At 29.1% G+C, this 19,857-nt stretch overlaps 1 protein-coding gene across 1 annotated transcript; it reads left to right on the forward strand.

The window, feature by feature from the left end:
* Nucleotides 1-16,169: 16,169 nt before the first annotated feature.
* LOC145161141 (patatin-like protein 6) lies at nucleotides 16,170-19,266 on the forward strand. Its single transcript, XM_079080594.1, has 3 exons — nucleotides 16,170-17,769; nucleotides 18,148-18,460; nucleotides 18,834-19,266. The coding sequence occupies exons 1-2, from the start codon at nucleotides 16,642-16,644 to the stop codon at nucleotides 18,421-18,423; spliced, it is 1,404 nt and encodes a 467-aa protein (XP_078936720.1). The 5' UTR covers nucleotides 16,170-16,641; the 3' UTR covers nucleotides 18,424-18,460; nucleotides 18,834-19,266.
* The last annotated feature ends 591 nt before the right edge of the window (nucleotides 19,267-19,857 follow it).

The raw sequence follows: 19,857 nt of genomic DNA on the forward strand, positions 1-19,857 counted from the left end.
GGAAAATGTAATTTGGTCTATATCTTGTTACACCCTCTCTCTCTCTCTTATATATATATATATATATATATATATATATATATATATATATATATATATATATATATATATATATATACTAGCCGTTTACCCGCGCCAAGCGTTGGGTGCAATTATTTTTTCAGTAATTAGTTTGTAGAGACGATTAGTTCTTTTGCGTAAACAGTTTATTACATATAAACAATTATCAATAACATTCATGCTAGCAGAAAAGAAATTGGTATGAATTAAAAATGAAGCGTTCAAATTGTTATATATGTGTACGAACACATGATTAGTACATTATTAATCGTGCATCACTTCTTTATACTCAAATTTGATGTATAGACTTTCACTGATGTTGAATTATTCGTCAGACTTGCTAATACTTTTGTATTGGCACGTGATATCCCTCTGTATAATGTCACATAAATGACATTGTGCTGAAATTTTTTACATATCGATGGGGATGTCGTTACAGCGGACGGGAAGAAAAGTCTTACTTTAGTAAAAGTTGATTTTATATTTATGATTTCTAGTATATTTAATTAATAAGCTTCTACTTTCTACTCTTATTATATTTTTATAATCAAATTGGGTTTTAATATCATATTTTGTTATTACTACAATGGTGAATTAGACAGAAACTGTAGATATATAAACAAACAAATATGCTGCGATTTGATACTATTAATAAAGATTTTTAATTGTTTGGATAAAATGAAATTTAAAACACTTATTGACTAACTGACATCTTTTAATTTTGTAAGCCCTCGTGTTTTTTTATTAAAAGTATCATAACAATGAAGGTCATTGAACTAAAGCTCCGTTTGTAGATGGCTATTAAAATAATAAAAATATATATCACAAATTGTTTCATTTAAATTATGTAAAGAAAACTTGCAATTGCTTTCTTCCTCGTCGGAACATATGTTTGATATATAGCAAAGTTAAATTAGTTGGCCATTAGTTGCCAAAAGATTATCTGGCAAAAATTTTAAAATACATAGAAATGCAATTTATCGAAATCCGATTTGTGGGCATGCCAAAAGATTGTCTCTCTAGATCATGCATACATACCACTCTAACTTCTATTTTCAATGGAATCTCAAAAGATATATAAATCCCACACTTATCCAACCACTTTCATCTCCCTTTGTTGCTAATAATGTTATAACTTGTTTTTTTTCAAAGAGCCTAAGCTACATGTTTTTTAGCCATATGAAAGAAACTGAGATATAAGTAAGAACTAAGATCGATAAAACTAACACTACATCCAAGCATATGTTCGTTAACACTTTCTAAAAAAAAAGCATATGCTCCTTAACAATACATAATCAGACTGAATGTTTTGAATAATGTGAACTTAATCCACCACTTTAACACCAACAATAACAATGCACTTTGATCAAGTTGAGAATATCCAGCAAAGAAGAATAGAAAGATTACAAACAACAACCAACTCCACTTAAAGTTGTAAAAAATCATCACTTGTAGTAAATTCAAGCTAGATCAAAACCTGTAACATATCAGCAACAAAAATAAAATCAACCAGACCCACATAAGGGCAAATTTGTCCAGATCAAACATATTTATAGGCAACACCCTACTCAACTTGTCAATTGCAAAATCATCTCCATCGAACACGGTAAAAACAGTAACTAATATAGATCACCTTGGAGGGGAAATTAACCAATGCACACTTTATTTGATATTTACTTAGCAAGAATCTATTTTCACACCATAAAAAACACAATCTATCTTTAACCACCAGTGAGATTTTGGACAAAAATTGCAAAGCTACTGTTCTTTTTTGCAATTCTGTTTCCATATTTTTTTTCCTAGTCACCATTCTTAAACTATAGTGGTTTTATTTGTCATTTTCATATGAAAGATGGTCATTTGCAATGAAATGTCAAGTACGATGGTTTAAAAGTTCAGTAGCTTATACCTCAAATATCCGACTTGAAGATGACAAAAACAAAATAAATCATATATATAGGTTAGTTTAACTTTAAATGATAGATCATGCTATTAGGATTTTTTTTGTTCACTTTAACTGGATCTTCATGTCAGCTTGACTAAAAGTTGCAAACTAAAACTTTTTGCTTTGACTCTACTTGCACCAACCTAAAGATCTTCAAAGATGGTTGTGAAAGGAAGTTTCAGCAAGAAGCCTCCTGAATTAACCTTAGAGATGAAGTGAAATCTTATAAGCATGCAATGTATATATATGACAAATACACCCTTTAAATTCTCCTAATTCATGATTTTCCCTAGATTCCCTCTTTAACTGATTCATGATGTAACTCTAGCGCTATAAAACAAAGTAGATTTTATCATATATTAGGTAAACTAAAAAAAAAATATCGTATTCATTTCTTTAAGTCTAAAGGAAATCCAAGAAAAAGTATCACCAAAAACATATACATGATAAAAGAGAGTTAAATAAGTATCACCTTCTAAATCTTGAATTTTTAATCAATCTCATTGGCCATCACCTGAAATCAACATTTAGATAGTTGTAATCCTATAACTACTTGCTCACGACATACCTTGGTCTATAGATAAGAAATATATTTTAACTGAAATCATGTTATCAATGTATGTATATCCTAGCACATTATTTAGGTATTGGAGCAAATTAACAGAGCTTAAATTAATTGGTATCTGCCGCTAAATGAACACAAAAATAAACAACAAAAAACTAACCGACATATCTAAATCAATTCGTAGGAGCAAGAGAAGAAAGACAACAAAGAACCAAGTTGAGGTTGAATGTTCAATTTAAGGAGTCAGGAGACCAAAACCTGCAAATCGAAAAAATAAATCCAGGTATCGATTACGAAGCAGTGCAAAAGAAGAGTTGATATCAAATTAATAGATGTGAAGAAAGGGAAGAAGACGCCGACTAAATCAAACCTTTTATAGTGCTTCCTATTCATGCCCTAACCTAATTCACCCTAAATTACAAAGAGAATTAATCAAAATCATACATACCCATTAACCCAATCGACTTAATGAATAACCGGTGAATATAGGAAAATGTGGTGTTTACCTAGCTAAATGAAATCGAAAGCAAAAAATGAGAATGGGAGAAGAAAGAAAGATTTATGATGTGAAAAAGAAGAAATCTGGTAATCATCACCTCTCCGTCTGTCAAATCCCACCACAACTCCATTGCCTCCTCCCCCTAGCCTCGATATATCCTCTCCTCTATCTCTTTCTGCTCAATATTACTTTCCTTTCCCGTTTTCTATTGAGCCCTAACGCACACACGGACCAAAATTAAAAAGTACAGAAATTACACGTCTTTGGTAAGAGGAGGAGAAAGGAGACGAAGTTAGAAGAGAAATGAGTGAAACATATAGAAATGAATTGCAGGTATTTGATGTTTGATCATTATTTGCCTATATTTGGAAGAGGTGTAGTGGTGGATGAAGCCCTAAATAATGTCGCATAACCTTAAATCGTTAGAGAAAACTCTATAATCTACCTGAAATCATTAAGAAAAACAATGAAATTGTGAGAAAAAACTTACCTCAGTAAGAAATTGTGAACGAACTGAGAGATTGGATGCAATATAAAGCATATTTAATGTTGACAGATTCAATCAGCTTTAAGCTAAATGATAGGATGACCGATTCAACTTAGACCGACTCAGTTGGCGGCAGATGAGTTTGTTTAGTTATAAGGGTTAGGAGTGAGATATAACAGGAGCTGCTGGTAGTACGATTATTTGACTTTTTCAATTGTTGACCGAATATAAGATATACTATTCTCCAATGTATAAATTCATTGTACATAATGCATTATATCTTGTACCTCTTAAAATTCAGCAAAATCTGGTAAATGCTTTTTAAGGTATATATATATATATATATATATATATATATATATATATATATATATATATATATATATATTTGTTAGTATTTATTCAACTGTTATCAAATTTATACACTGTGTGAGTACATCAATTATCAAAAATATTATCAAATCTTCTGCAGAGATAAGATGCTAAATTATTACACGAAAACAAACAACTTTTACAAAGATGAAAGAAGATGCTCCATTATCGCAAAAGAAGAATTTCCATTATCAAAAAATGACAAAATATGATGCCAATTTGTCAAAAGCTTTAGAGTTTTGTCTGCCCCATCTACACTCCGACAAATGTAAGTTGATTCAATAATTCTCAAGATTGATCCGGTAATCCTTCGGTTTCCCGTTTCAAGATATTTCAAGACTCCAAGACTCCTATATATTGAGGAGATATGTTTTAATTAGAATCATCTCTGGGTTCTCTAAAAATTTCTCTCATTTAATTTCTCTCAAATGTTTAGTTCATGTCTAAGAAAAGTGTTCTCCTATCTACTTCTAGATGTTCAAAATCTTTAGATTTTCAAATCATACTTGCTCCAGACGGATGCTCTGATTGTAATTTAAAAGAAGGTAATATATAAAGAATTTTATTCAATTGTTGTATTATCTCTATGGCAATCTCATTTCGAGTTATTCTAACTATTAATTCTACAAAATTTGAAATTTTTGATAATAATCAAGTTAATCAAATTCATGCTTGAAATATTTAAATAACTTTTGTTCTTTTATTATTCATCATGTCTGATTCAAAGATACAAGCTAATCGTCATTATTATTGTAATCAATTAAAAGCTTTACAAGTTATCCTTTATAATAATTTGCTCTGATACCAATAGTGCGGAACAAATTAACAAGTAGTTTCAGATATTTTTTGATGATAAAAATCATACATTATTTTATAAAACTGTTTTCTATCTTTGCTTATAAACTTATGATTATTGATTAGAACTTGTAAAACTTTTAATTGATTACAATAATAATGACGATTAGCTTGTATCTTTGAATCAGACATGATGAATAATAAAAGAACAAAAGTTATTTAAATATTTCAAGCATGAATTTGATTAACTTGATTATTATTAAATGCGAGTATTATTTTAACAAAAATTTCAAATTTTGTAGAATTAATAGTTAGAATAACTCGAAATGAGATTGCCATAGAGATAATACAACAATTGAATAAAATTCTTTATATATTACCTTCTTTTAAATTACAATCAGAGCATCCGTCTGGAGCAAGTATGATTTGAAAATCTAAAGATTTTGAACATCTAGAAATAGATAGGAGAACACTTTTCTTAGACATGAACTAAACATTTGAGAGAAATTAAATGAGAGAAATTTTTAGAGAACCCAGAGATGATTCTAATTAAAACATATCTCCTCAATATATAGGAGTCTTGGAGTCTTGAAATATCTTGAAACGGGAAACCGAAGGATTACCGGATCAATCTTGAGAATTATTGAATCAACTTGCATTTGTCGGAGTGTAGATGTGGCAGACAAAACTCTAAAGCTTTTGACAAATTGGCATCATATTTTGTCATTTTTTGATAATGGAAAATCTTCTTTTGCGATAATGGAGCATCTTCTTTCATCTTTGTAAAAGTTGTTTGTTTTCGTGTAATAATTTAGCATCTTATCTCTGCAGAAGATTTGATAATATTTTTGATAATTGATGTACTCACACGGTGTATAAATTTGATAACAGTTGAATAAATACTAACACAATTTGATAACACGTCAATTTGATAACACGTTTAAATTTTGTGAACCTCCGTCTTATTCAACTATTAATATTCTTAATTATAAAACAAAACAAGCAAATTACCTTATCAATGAAATTAATGATTTTCGTATACATAATCAATTACAAGATAAGTATATTCAAGACAAAATTATAGCTTTAAAACAAAAATTTGAAAATAATGTTTGCTCAAATATTCCAAACGCCTTTTGGAACAGAAAACAACATATTGTCAAATGCAAGTTAAATTTGAAATCTTCTGTTCTTAATATTGTTCAAGAAATGACCATGGCAGCTAATGCTTACAAGTCTCACAATAATACTCAACTTCAAATTGTTAATATTATTATTTCCGGGTTTACTGGTACTCTTAAAGGTTGGTGGGATTTCTATATTACACCAGAAGAAAAGAATTTTATTATGACTGCCAAGAAAACCGTTATAAAACAAGAAAATAATTTACCTATTCAAACTCAAGAGGATGATATGGTTAATACTTTAATTTTTGCTATAATCAAAAATAGAACACTCAAATAACTTTAGTAAAGGATAATTTTAAAATGGATATTTTAGAAAAGAATATACCTTTACTAAAGTTATAAATTTTCAAGAAAAGTGTTCTATTCTTGTCTATATTTGAATAGACAATAGAATAAAGAACAAGATTATGATGATAACCATATAAACTCTATTGAAGAAACTATTGATAATATAGAACAAAATTTAAATGATTGGACTATACCTAAAACAAATATAAATACAATTTATAGAATAGGGACTTTTGATTATTTTCAAAGTTACTCAATTAAAATGACTGAACAAACCCTATCCATTGGTCAAGACCAACAAAATATAAATTTGTTATCATCAAGATCTATTTTTGCCATAGCTAAAATAGAATTTTAAAAATCTGTATGTCTTTTATCTCTTAATATTAAGAGAACAGGAGCATCAACACCAATTCTAAAAAGAGGTTTGATAGCAATTTGAACAAGACCTAAATGAAGAAATTTATATTTTTGTCTATGTTCAAAAATAGATCTTGATGATAACAAATTTATATTTTGTTGGTCTTGACCAATGGATAGGGTTTGTTCAGTCATTTTAATTGAGTAACTTTGAAAATAATCAAAAGTCCCTATTCTATAAATTGTATTTATATTTGTTTTAGGTATAGTCCAATCATTTAAATTTTGTTCTATATTATCAATAGTTTCTTCAATAGAGTTTATATGGTTATCATCATAATCTTGTTCTTTATTCATGATATTTTTACCAGTATCATATTTTTTAGATAATATGCGTGAAAATCTACTCATATTTAATTAATTTTAGTTTAAAGATTTTATAAGAAAACTTACTTGTTCTATTTAGGATGAACAGAGAGGGCATCGGCCCAACGATGATTGTGGTCCGGCTCCGCGACTTAGATGTTCAAATTAAAGAAAGAGCTTTTCAATATGATCGTTCAGCTTACGATGGTACCTCTGTTTACGAATGGAATATCGATGGTAACTCTGAACATCAAATTCTTAATATTGTTCAAGAAATGACCATGGCAGCTAATGCTTACAAGTCTCACAATAATACTCAACTTCAAATTGTTAATATTATTATTTCCGGGTTTACTGGTACTCTTAAAGGTTGGTGAGATTTCTATATTACACCAGAAGAAAAGAATTTTATTATGACTGCCAAGAAAACCGTTATAAAACAAGAAAATAATTTACCTATTCAAACTCAAGAGGATGATATGGTTAATACTTTAATTTTTGCTATAATCAAAAACTTTGTAGGAGATCCTACTACTTTTCAAGAAAGAACTTCTGAAATTCTAATGAACTTACATTGTAGAAAATTAACTGATTTCAGATGGTACAAAGATAATTATCTCGTTAAAGTTTTTTCAAGACCTGATTGTAAAGAATCTTATTGGAAAGAACGTTTTATTGCTGGACTTCCAAAACTTTTTGCCGAAAGAATTAGACAAAAATTAAGAGAAAATTTTAATAATACAATTCCTTATCAAAACCTAACTTATGGAGATTTAATTAAACTCAAGAGGATGATATGGTTAATACTTTAATTTTTGCTATAATCAAAAACTTTGTAGGAGATCCTACTACTTTTCAAGAAAGAACTTCTGAAATTCTAATGAACTTACATTGTAGAAAATTAACTGATTTCAGATGGTACAAAGATAATTATCTCGTTAAAGTTTTTTCAAGACCTGATTGTAAAGAATCTTATTGGAAAGAACGTTTTATTGCTGGACTTCCAAAACTTTTTGCCGAAAGAATTAGACAAAAATTAAGAGAAAATTTTAATAATACAATTCCTTATCAAAACCTAACTTATGGAGATTTAATTAATTATATTAATAAAGAAGGATTAGCTATTTGTGCTGACCTTAGATTTAAAGAAAAACTTAAAAAGGATAGAATTAATAGTAAAAATGAATTAGGAAATTTTTGTCAACAATATGGTTATCAACCATTAACAGGTCCGTCTACTTCAAAAACCAAAAAATATAATAAAAAATCTTCAAAATATTTCAAGAAAAAGAAATATAATAAATCGGAAAATTATAAGAATTATAAGAAAAATAAATTTTCAACATCAAAAAACCCTTATAAACAATCTAATAAAAAATCTAAAAGAAAATCAAAAGACATTATTATTTGCCATAAATGTGGTCGTAATGGTCATAATGCTAATAATTGTTATGCAAAAACAAAAATTAATGAATTAAATATTTCGGAAGAATTAAAAGAACAAATTAGAAAAATTATGTTAAATTCTGATTCCGATTCTGATTCTAGTTTTTCCGATTTTCAAGAAAATGATTTAAACATTTTAGAGCAAAATAGTTCAAGTTCGGAAGATTCTGATACATGCGAATGTGTTGGAAAATGTAATTGTAATTATTCAATTAATGTCCTTACAAACAATGACAAAGATCTTTTAAAAAATTTAGATTCCATTAAAGATAAAAATATCCAAGAATTGTTGATAAAACAAATGCTTAATAAGAATGAAAATTCTGTTTCAGATAATACGAAAATTTTTAATTTAAAAGACATATATAAAAGATTTTCTGAAACAAAACCCATTTCCATACAAAAACTTCAAGAAGAATTAAAATCAGTTAAACAAGACATAAAAGAAATTAAAGGCAAAATTATAACTCTTGAAAAGGGAAAAATATTATTAATTCACAAAATAATGATAATAAAAATGAAAAGGTTATCGAAAGAATTATAAATGATCAAATTTCTCAAAAATGGAATACTCAAATAACTTTAGTAAAGTTATATTATATATATATATATATATATATATATATATATATATATATATATATATATATATATATATATATATATATATAGATGTCAAAAGTTATGTTGACTCATTCTAGTCAAAAAGTATGATTTTTTTAAAATTTAAATCCTTTATATTGGGTAAGATAAGGATGTGGTTTGAATGTTTCAATATTAGTTTTACATTTATACTTAATGCATTGTATTTTGTAATTTGTTGATAAATGTTTGTACATTCAGCTTAAAAGTTTGGACGTCTTAAATCTATTTTTAGAAATAGTAAGGTTTGTATAATAAGATAGTATATATATATATATATATATATATATATATATATATATATATATATATATATATATATAAACAAAAATCTTAAACTGTATTTGAATATTTGGGATCTTATCCACGATAAAAAAATTCTTAAATGATTTTAAAATTTTATTTAAATGATTGTTTCAAATTATCCATGCAAATTTTAGATTTTATTTTGATATAACTATTATTACTAGGCTACTAGCTCACTTATAGTTTTTTTTTAATAAAAAAACTCCATTCCTTGAATAAAACTAGGATTCAGTAAATTAAATAGAAAACGTCTTGAACAAAGTCGTTTCAATGGAGAAGCTTTACAAATTTAATATAAATTTCATACTCTAAAAACCAACTTTGAATTTTAACCGTTGAGAGCACCAAACGTATTCTTGATAAATATATTTTTATATAAAAATGATTAATGATAGGAATGTCTTGTCCACCTTTTTCACCATTTTATAAACTTCTTCTATTCTATCACATATTTGCCACACAACTGCATTATAGACGGCCCCTCCACTGCCATGTTTAAATAACTCATAAAAGACTTGCTTTATTTCACTGCCGTGAATTTACAATTCTTACAAAAGTTTTCACAATATTAAATACTACTGACTACTGGACTTTACGCACTCTGGTTAATATCTGGATGCATTATGCATGCCCATAAAAGATATACAGGTAAAAAAAAAATAAGTTATTGGGTGGATTCGGATGACTAACAAAATCAATGTGGTTTACCTTTGGTTTTTCTTTTCATAATTTTTGTGGTTGAAATGTAAAACTATTCTATTCCTAATCTAATCCTAAACACAATTTATGTCTCCTAATTATTCTATTCCTAATCTAATCCTAAACACAATTTATGTCTCCTAATTATTCTATTCCTAATCTAATCCTAAACACAATTTATGTCTTCTAACGAGACTTGGTTTTGCTTTTCATAAATAAAAGCCAACTTCTAAAGAACTAGAAAATTTTATATTTACTATACACCTGAAAAATTAAATTTAAAAATTTCAAATATGATTATTATTAGAAGAATCCTTAAATCTCAAGCACGTTTAAAATGCATAATAAAAAACGTCTACCAGTTAAAGAGCAAAATTCTATAAATGATATTATTATTACTGCAAAATTCTAACCGACACAGTTAAAAATCATCGGTTTGTATTTTTTCTAAGACAAATTATAGTGCCTTTTTAAAAGAAGATCAAAATTTAAAAGTTTATTTTATTATTTTATTATAATATTACTATATTTATCTTTTCTGATATAAAATATAATCTTACTGAATCTAATTAATTGTAAACTAGATTTGTTGCTCATGCTCCGCATGGGCCGTGTGCGTCTGATTTAAGTGTCGTTTTTGTTTATAGATTTATAGGCGTCGTTGTTGATTATTTTAGTTGACTTTGGATTATTTTCATACGGATAAACAGTCGGAGACGAATAGATAGAGGGCAGAAAAAAAAGAAAAAGGTTAAATATGAGGACCAATATAGAAAAAATATACAAAAAGAAGAAAATGACAGACACAGAAAATGAAAGGATGAAAACAGTAAAAAAAATGTGAGTTTCACTATTCCTAACTCATTGTTGACTCTTTTAGTGAAAAAAACTCGGGCTTTGCCCCATACCATTTTTTGTGTTTTTTATGAAAAAATGTAAAAGTTTTGACTGTAAGGACCAAAAGTGTTAAAATGGATAAAGAATTAAAGGGGTTGAAATTAGCAAGTTTTTAGAAAAGGGACCAAAGTTTTCAATTCCTTAAAGTTTTGTTGCCAAACTTTGAATATTAAAAGATTCCAAAAAATGTAAAAATTTTGATTGCAAGGGCCTAAAGTGTCAAAATGGCTAAAGAATGAGGGACAAAGTTGACAAAAAACATGATGTACAAGTTTTGACTGTAAGGACCAAAAGTGTCAAAATGGCTAAAGAATTAAAGGGGTTGAAATTAGCAAGTTTTTAAAAAAGGGACCAAAGTTGTCAATTCCTTAAAGTTTTGTGGCCAAACTTTGAATATTAAAAGGTTCCAAAAAATATAAAATTTTTGATTGCAATGATCAAAAGTGTCAAAATGGCTAAAGAATAAGGAACAAAATTGACAAAAAATATACTAGTTTACTATTCCTAACTTTGAACATATATATATATATATATATATATATATATATATATATATATATATATATATATATATATATATATATATATATATATATATATATATATATATAGGGAAGGGTTATATGGAAAACAGAAAAACCCAAAAAATCATAAAAATGCATAAAAAAAAATACTTAGAGATCATAAAACTTTTTTTTGAATTTTTTTATGAAAAAATCGCAACTTTTTTAATAAAATCGTTGAAAAAAAATAAAAAATTAATTTTTTTTTATAAAAAAAGAGGTTTTTTTTCAAAAAAAATTTCAGCGATTTTGTATTAAAAGCAGCGATTTTTTCATAAAAAAATTCAAAAAAAAGTTTTGTGATCTCTAAATATTTTTTTTATGCATTTTTATGATTTTTAGGGTTTTTTGTTTTCCATAGAACCTAAACCTATATATATATATATATATATATATATATATATATATATATATATATATATATATATATATATATATTGTAGGGGTCTTTGTAGTATTATGTCTTATCAACTAATATTATTTTAATATAATTTTATTGTATGTATTCTCTATACTTAATGTATATGACAAAACTAGTTGTTAGTTGAAATCTATAATTTTTACTTTTTAGATGAGTGTTTGACAAAAATAATTAATAGTTTTTGAAACATGTAAAATTATATAAGAGAACAATTGTTTAAAACATATAAACATATAAATATATTTTTAAGAGCAATTCAAAAAATTAATTCAAAAAACTCAATAGTATTTACTTCAAATGCTACATGAAGTAGGTTTAGATTTGAAACATTTTATTTAAACTAACAGCTAAAGATCGTACTGTCAAACAAATTTTTTTCTTTAAATCGAACGTTTTGTCAAAAACTAAAAAATAAAAGCCCTCAAACGCTTTCTGCCAAACATGCCACGTAACCTTCATTTAATTTCTTTGTTTGATCCAGATAATTTTATGTTAAATTTACTATATTCTCTCTACCTAACTAAAGATATCAATCTTACTAAATGTTTTTTGAAAGATGAAAGATAATATTATTTTGGGTACATTATACGGATGGTCCCTGTGGTTTAGGGTGATATGCGTGTTTACTCTCTAACAACTTTTTTTTTAAACTCGGACCGTCCTTACTTTGCATTTTTGTTACCCGTTTGGCCCCTATCCGTTCTAAAAAGACTAATTTACCCTTACTGGTTTCTTTTACTTTTTTTTAAAATATCAGTAAATTAAAAAATATTAATAAAATGTAGAAAAAGTATTACTTAAATATATATTGGTTGGATTAAGAACCCACACCACATAACCCTCCTCCCCTCCGCTTCCTTGTCTTCAGTCGTCGGAGAATCACATTCCTCTCGCCGGAAAATCACAAACCTCTTTAACCGGAAGATGAAAAAATATGCTCTACCCAAGTCATGGCCAGAAAAACACAGAAAAAGCGTATGGGAAAAAATATACACAGGTCCATTTCATCGAAAAAAAGAACGAAGTAAAACACCATCTTTTCCACAGAAAAAATCACTCCATCGAGAAATCCTAACCAACAACGGTGGAGGTGCTGATCCAAACCAACGACAGAGTCGGTGTACGAAGTAAAACACCATCTTCGGGAAAGGATAGAGTGTTTGTGGGTGTGATGGTACAGGTCGATGGCGGTGCAGATCCAAACCAACGATGACGGATATGAACACGGTTAAAGGGCAGATTGACGACGTTAGAGAGTAGATCGACAATTCATATCGATGGAGTTGACATTCGGTGGTGTAAATCGATAGCGAAAATATTCGATGGTGAAGATTGATGGAGTTAAAGGGTAGATCGACAACGTCTGACGATTTCCGGCAACATCGGGAGACGATCGATGGTGCAGATGGTTGATAGTGTGGATCTGCGGCTTGAGACTACAGATCGTCGACTGTAGACTGCAGATCGACGACGTACGCTGTTTTCCGACGGAGTGGTGTTTTCCGACAGCGGATGAGTCGTTTTTTTGGAAGCCTACTGAGTTTCTTACATTGGTTTAAAGAAAGGGAGAAGGAGATAAAATAGAGAATAGATAAATCAGATGAGGTTTAGAAGTGAGGTTTAGAAGTGGGTAGGTTGAGGGTGAGTGTTAGGTTATTTTAATTTCTTTATTTTATTATTTAATTAAATTATAAATTAATAAATAAATAACATTTTAATTAGAAAAATAAAATAAGGGCAATATAGTTTTTTCAAATCTGGTAGGGACCAAGCGTGCAACAAAAATATAAAGTAGGGATGATCCGAGTTTAAAAAAAAGTTATTAAGGACCAATCCCGCAGATTACCCTAAACCACAGGGACCATCCGTGTAATTTACCCTAAAAAACCAATCTCTAACAATATCCCACTAGCCATCTCTATATATTCACTTAGTTTATTCTTGGGAAAATGACTTGTGAGAGTAATTACTTTTTCGACTTGTTCACGTTTAGGTAACTTTATTTTTTTTGGACACATTTGACCATTTAACTTGTTAAATATATTCACATATTACCATTGTCATCTTCTATAGTAGGTGACCATGGTAATATGTAAATACATTTAACAAGTTAAATGGTCAAATGTGTACAAAAAAAAGAAAGTTGTCTAAATATGAACAATTTTTTTTACAAATTTCTTAACATTTTTTATAATTTCTTACAACATTTTTATAATATTTTTTTCCTATAGGTTTTTCTAATACAATGTCTTAAACTTTGCTTACAATTTTTTTTTAAACTTTTTTTATACTTTCATATAATTTTAATAAAGGTGCTTTTAAACCAAATATTTTATAAATGTTTTAAATTTTTCTTACAAATATTTAACTTTTTTTTTTTACATTTTCATAAAAAAAATTTATAACTTTCATACATTTATTTCTAAACTTTTTTTACAACATTTTTAAAGTGTTTTACAGATTTTGTATGACAGTTTAATATTTTTTTATAATATTTTAAAATACTTTTGTTAAATACTAGTTTAAAACTTTGTATTAAAAAAATTAAAAGTTTATAAACTTCTAACTAAAAAGTATTAAAAAGTTGGAATAATTTTAAAACATTTATATTATATAGATTTTTTTTTTTGTTTTTTTATTTGGTAGGTAATATTTTCTTTTTATTTTTTTTAAAGACCCTCCATACTTTACATATTTAATTTATTTAATTTTATTGTTAGATACTATTTACATTAAAAATAATGTATATGCTTAAAAACAAAAGAAAAAAAAATTATAAAAGGTTATATAAAATATTTCACAAAACAAAAACATATTTATTAATTAAAAAATATTTATTAACCAAAAAGTAAGTTTAAAATTGATCAATATTTAATTAATATTTAGGAAATTATGGATATTTTAAAAATAGCTTTTGAAAAAAATAATAAAAACAAATATGAAAAATAAAATCGCCAATAAAAGTGGGGAAAATGACTTATCAGAGTATTTAATTTTCCGTTTGTTCACATTAATTTTCTTTTTTCGTACACATTTAACTATTTAATTTGTTAATTTGTTCACATATTACAATTGCGACCTGTTATAGCCGGTGACAATGACAATATGTGCATACATATAACAAGTTAAATGGTCAAATGTGTACAAAAATAAAGAAGTTATCTAAATATGAACAAAACGATAAATATAATTATCCTGATAAGTCATTTTCCCTTTATTCTTTCAGATTCTCACAACTTAATATATATAAAAAACATAGAGCCCCGTAACGACTCAATTGATAAAGTGATCGTTATGGATCATGAGATGCCAAAACTTTTAAAAGTCTGAACTTATTTTATGAGACAAATTTTATAAAATAATTAAAATATTTATAATCATTTTAATTAATTAAATTTTATCGTATCGGATATTTAGAAACAGATACCATTTAATGAAAAATATATTTTCAAAAGAATTAGCATGTTTTAAAATTGCCACAGTAAAAATATAATCATATTAAAAGAAATTGATCGTTGTAGAAGTGAAGAAATCATCTTAAAAACATTATAAACCATTTATTTTTTATTAGTAACCAAAAAGTTATAAACGAAGAAATCCTCTGCTAACAATTATGTTCTTTAATGCCATTGAAATTTTGCAACTGGTTGTAGATAGTTAACTTGCTAAAATATAAAATATGAAAACGTTATCCGTTTTTTATGTTTAAAGAAATAAATGTGTTTTTTTTATAAACCATTTCAAAGTTTTAGTATTTTCTGATAATAATAGTTTTTGACATTTTTTGAATAGAAAAACTTATTTTAAATTATAAATTAACATTAAAATTAACAAAATATAAATTTTTGATAACGTTATCACGAAACTCTTTGATCGAGCATAAAACGTAGGTCTAATCGTCTACCAATCTTAACCACTTAATTAGTCGATAAAATGATTGTTACGCGTCATGAGATGCCAAAATTTTTAAAAGTCTTAACTTCTTTTATGCGACAAATTTTATAAAACACATAATTATTTGTAATCATTTAAATTAAATTGACTTTATCGTATTATATACTCAGAATCAGACACCAATTCTAAGCAATAATATTTAAAAAGAATTAACGTCTTTCAAACTTTTGTCACATTAAAAAATAATTATATTAAAAGAAATCGATCGTTGTAGAATTGAGGAAATCATTTAAAACCAATATAAAACATTTAATTTTTAAACATTTTTTTATCAGTAATCAAAAAGTTATAAAAGAAGAAATCTTCTGCAATCAATGTGTTTTTTTGCTGCCTTCTTACGGCCTCCATAACTCCATTTGTCTCCTTTTTCCATTCTCCTTCCTTCCATTTTTCTGATCAACTCTTTTGACGTGTTCATAGTTTGATTCCAATTCTAATTCCAATTCTAATTCCAATTCTTTTTTGTTTTTTGGAATCGAGTGGAATAATTTGTGAGATTCAGTAAGTTTAACTGTCTGACATCGATGGAAAATATGAAGAACTTGTTAAGTATTATTGTGACAAGAACTCGAGTTTCATGTTTTTTGGCGGGAGGTTCTTGGTGAGTCTTTGCTTTTGCTTTTGTTTAATCCGCTTGATCGTGTAAATTTGGCTGAAGAAACACATGTATATGTGTGTTTGACGGCTATATTTGTTCAGAAATTAATGTTTACGTACCTAGGGTTCTAATTGGAAGGACTGTGTGTGTGAAGATTTCGGAAAATAATCGATTGTTGTTATTAGAAGAAAATGACTTCGAATCATTCATCATTAGAAATGCTGCAAGAACCGAGCATCGACACCGATAAACTCAGCTACGAGATCTTTTCGATCCTCGAGAGCAAGTTTTTATTTGGTTATGACGATCAAAAGCTTTGGCAACCTAAACAGGTTTCTCCGGAAGTTTCTGTTGCGGCGGCTGACTACGAAGGTGTTCAATCGATTAAGAACCAAAGAGGCAAAATCTGCGTTCTATCGATTGACGGTGGAGGAATGAGGAGTATATTAGCCGGTAAAGCCCTAGCATATCTGGAAAACGCTTTAAAGGAAAAGTCCGGCAATCCTAACGCGAGAATTGCTGATTATTTTGATGTTGCCGCCGGCACGGGAGTAGGAGGCGTCTTTACAGCGATGCTGTTTGGAAGTAAGAACCAGAGCTGTCCGATTTTCAAGGCGGAGGACACGTGGAAATTTTTAGCGGACCAAGGGAAACGACTGTATGATCAGAAATCAAGTTCAAGCGGTGGTGGAGGCCTATTCAAAAGGATTTTCCGGGGGCGAAGCGGTGGCGGTGGCGGTGGCGGAGGGATATCTCACGCTACAACCGGATTTGAAAAAGCAATGAAAGAAGCATTCATAGTGAACGGACAGAGTTTGACTTTGAAAAACACATTGAAGCCGATTTTGATCCCCTGCTACGACCTCTCCAGCTCGGCTCCGTTCCTGTTTTCCCGAGCTGACGCTTTGGAAACCGACAGCTTCGACTTCCAGCTCTGGGAGGTTTGCCGCGCGACGTCAGCCTCTCCGGACTTGTTCGACCCGGTATCTATGAAGTCAACCGACGGAAAGACACGTTGTGTAGCGGTTGACGGCGGACTAGCTATGAGCAACCCCACCGCCGCTGCGATCACGCACGTGCTACACAACAAACAGGAGTTCCCGTTCGTGCGAGGGGTGGAGGACCTTTTGGTACTTTCACTTGGGACCGGTCAGCTTCTTGAAGGAAACTACAATTACGAACAAGTCAAAGGCTGGAAACCCCACAACTGGTGTCGTCCCATGGCTCGAATTTCCGGCGACAGCTCTGCCGACATGGTAGACCACGCCGTCGCCATGGCGTTTGGCCACACCCGTTGTAGTAACTACGTCCGTATCCAGGTATAAACTTGTGAATTGACAGCAACTCTCCTAATTCATCAAACATTTCTTAATCTTGAGCAATTATTAGTTCTCCAAAGTTAACAATGGTAAATTTATGATAATGTACACCTTCTAATTCACAAGGTACATGTCAAAAAAAGGACTAGGAAACTAGTGTTGAAAGATCAGGTGATTATTGGAAAGATGAGTTTGTGTCTTTATTTTTCTTGTTTTTAGGGTTTTGCCATATTTGTATAACACAAAAAGAAGTAGCATGATTTACTAGTATATGCCCTTTTTGCTTTTTGGTCCGATGGTCCTCCTTCTCTTTTCTCATGCCCCTTCAGTTTTAAATACTTTTTTGTAATCTTTTTATATTTTTTAAAATTTTAAAAGGCAAATGGTTCAAACATGGGTCGGTGTGGGATGAATGTGGACTCGGACCCTAGTCCAGACAACGTAAAAATGCTGACAGAAATAGCCGAGGAGATGCTGACACAAAAGAACGTTGAATCAGTGCTTTTTGAGGGAAAGAGGATCGGTGACCGGAGCAATCTGGAGAAACTTGATTGGTTCGCCGGAGAACTTGTGTTAGAACATCAGAGGAGGAGCTGTCGGATCGCTCCCACTGTTGCGTTTAAGCAAACCTCCCAGAAACAACAACAGACATAATCAAACAGAACCGAGTTCCCTTCCCATAAAGATAAAGGTAAGCTTTTTGTTAAAAAAATCTTGGTTATTATAGGGGTATGGGTGTCGGCACAAACAAAGGCCATTTTGGTCTTTTTAGCAGTGTAATCTGAAAAGTGTTTGTTGGGGTGGAGGGTATGTTTAGTCAATTTTTTGTTGTGGAGAGAAAGGAGGGGACAAAAATACCCTTGTTGACAAGATTTGAGGGTGGTGACCTGATGATGATGACCCCCCGGACCCTTGGGGTAGGTCCTTGTTTGGACTTTGGACTATTGCAATATGGCATATGCCAATCGCATGAGGAATAATTGTGACCATAAAGCCCCTGTTCTGTTGTTGAAAGAATAAGAATTTTATTAAAAAATGTGATGAAAGTTGATTGTGGAATGCAGGGAGGGAGGTTGGAAATAAAGTAAAGTAATATGTAGTATGTATGTACATGAGGATTAGGAGGAGCAGCTTTTACTTTGGGGGTAAAATGAGTTGAAAGGACACTCAACTATCAAAACAAGAAGAAAAAGGTAAGGTTAGGGATGGATTTTGATGAAATTTGTCTGGCTTGTAAGGAAAGTGGTGTCCATTCAATCACACCACCTTGCCCCACCTTACACTACCCTACTCTATTTGTGAGGGGCAAAAATGTAAAAATATGTGTACAAGTATTATATATGGGAAATGGTCAAAGGAAGGGTGAGAGTGTTATAATTGTGTGTTGTTGTTGTTGTTAATAGAGAATTATTGTTAAGTTGGCCCACTTAATTTTTGTAGTGATCAGATTAGAGTTACAAGATAAATATTCAAGTCCCAAGGAAGATGATTATGATTGTAGCTGGTGTAAAGGAGAGGGCCACTTGTTTATGTTTTGCAAAAAATGTTAAAACTAAAACTGTGTGTTTGTTTTTGTGTATATAAACTAGGTTTTTTAGCTTATTTTTAGTGCTTGTTAGACCAATACAATAGTTCACAATTTATTATTATTACTAGGCGAATGCCCGCGCGTTGCGCAGAAGTACCTATATAGTTGAAGTCTTTACAAATATATTTTTTTAAATATAACCATAACGTTGTTAAATTTGATATAATAATTCGTATACTAAATTGATATAATATATTATTGATTATTTTGAATTATATGATAATTTATACATCTATTATAACTACATAATCTCAATCGTTTGAATGACTTCTACCTGCGAGTTACACATGAATAAAATTAAATATAATATATGGTTTAATGTTATTTATAGTTATTATTTGTAACTAATTTTTTAAAATTTATTTGCTTAATGTTTTAATATCTATCATTATAATTATTTAAAATATCAAACATTGTTTTTTGATTTTAAAGGTAACAATATAATCATTTATATAGAGTTATTTTTAACTATTATTATTGTAAGTTATTTTAAGCTACTT

This window comes from Lactuca virosa, chromosome 2, assembly GCF_052849685.1.
Source record: "Lactuca virosa cultivar CGN04683 chromosome 2, Lactuca_virosa_CGN04683_v6, whole genome shotgun sequence".
NCBI classification, from domain to species: domain Eukaryota; kingdom Viridiplantae; phylum Streptophyta; class Magnoliopsida; order Asterales; family Asteraceae; genus Lactuca; species Lactuca virosa.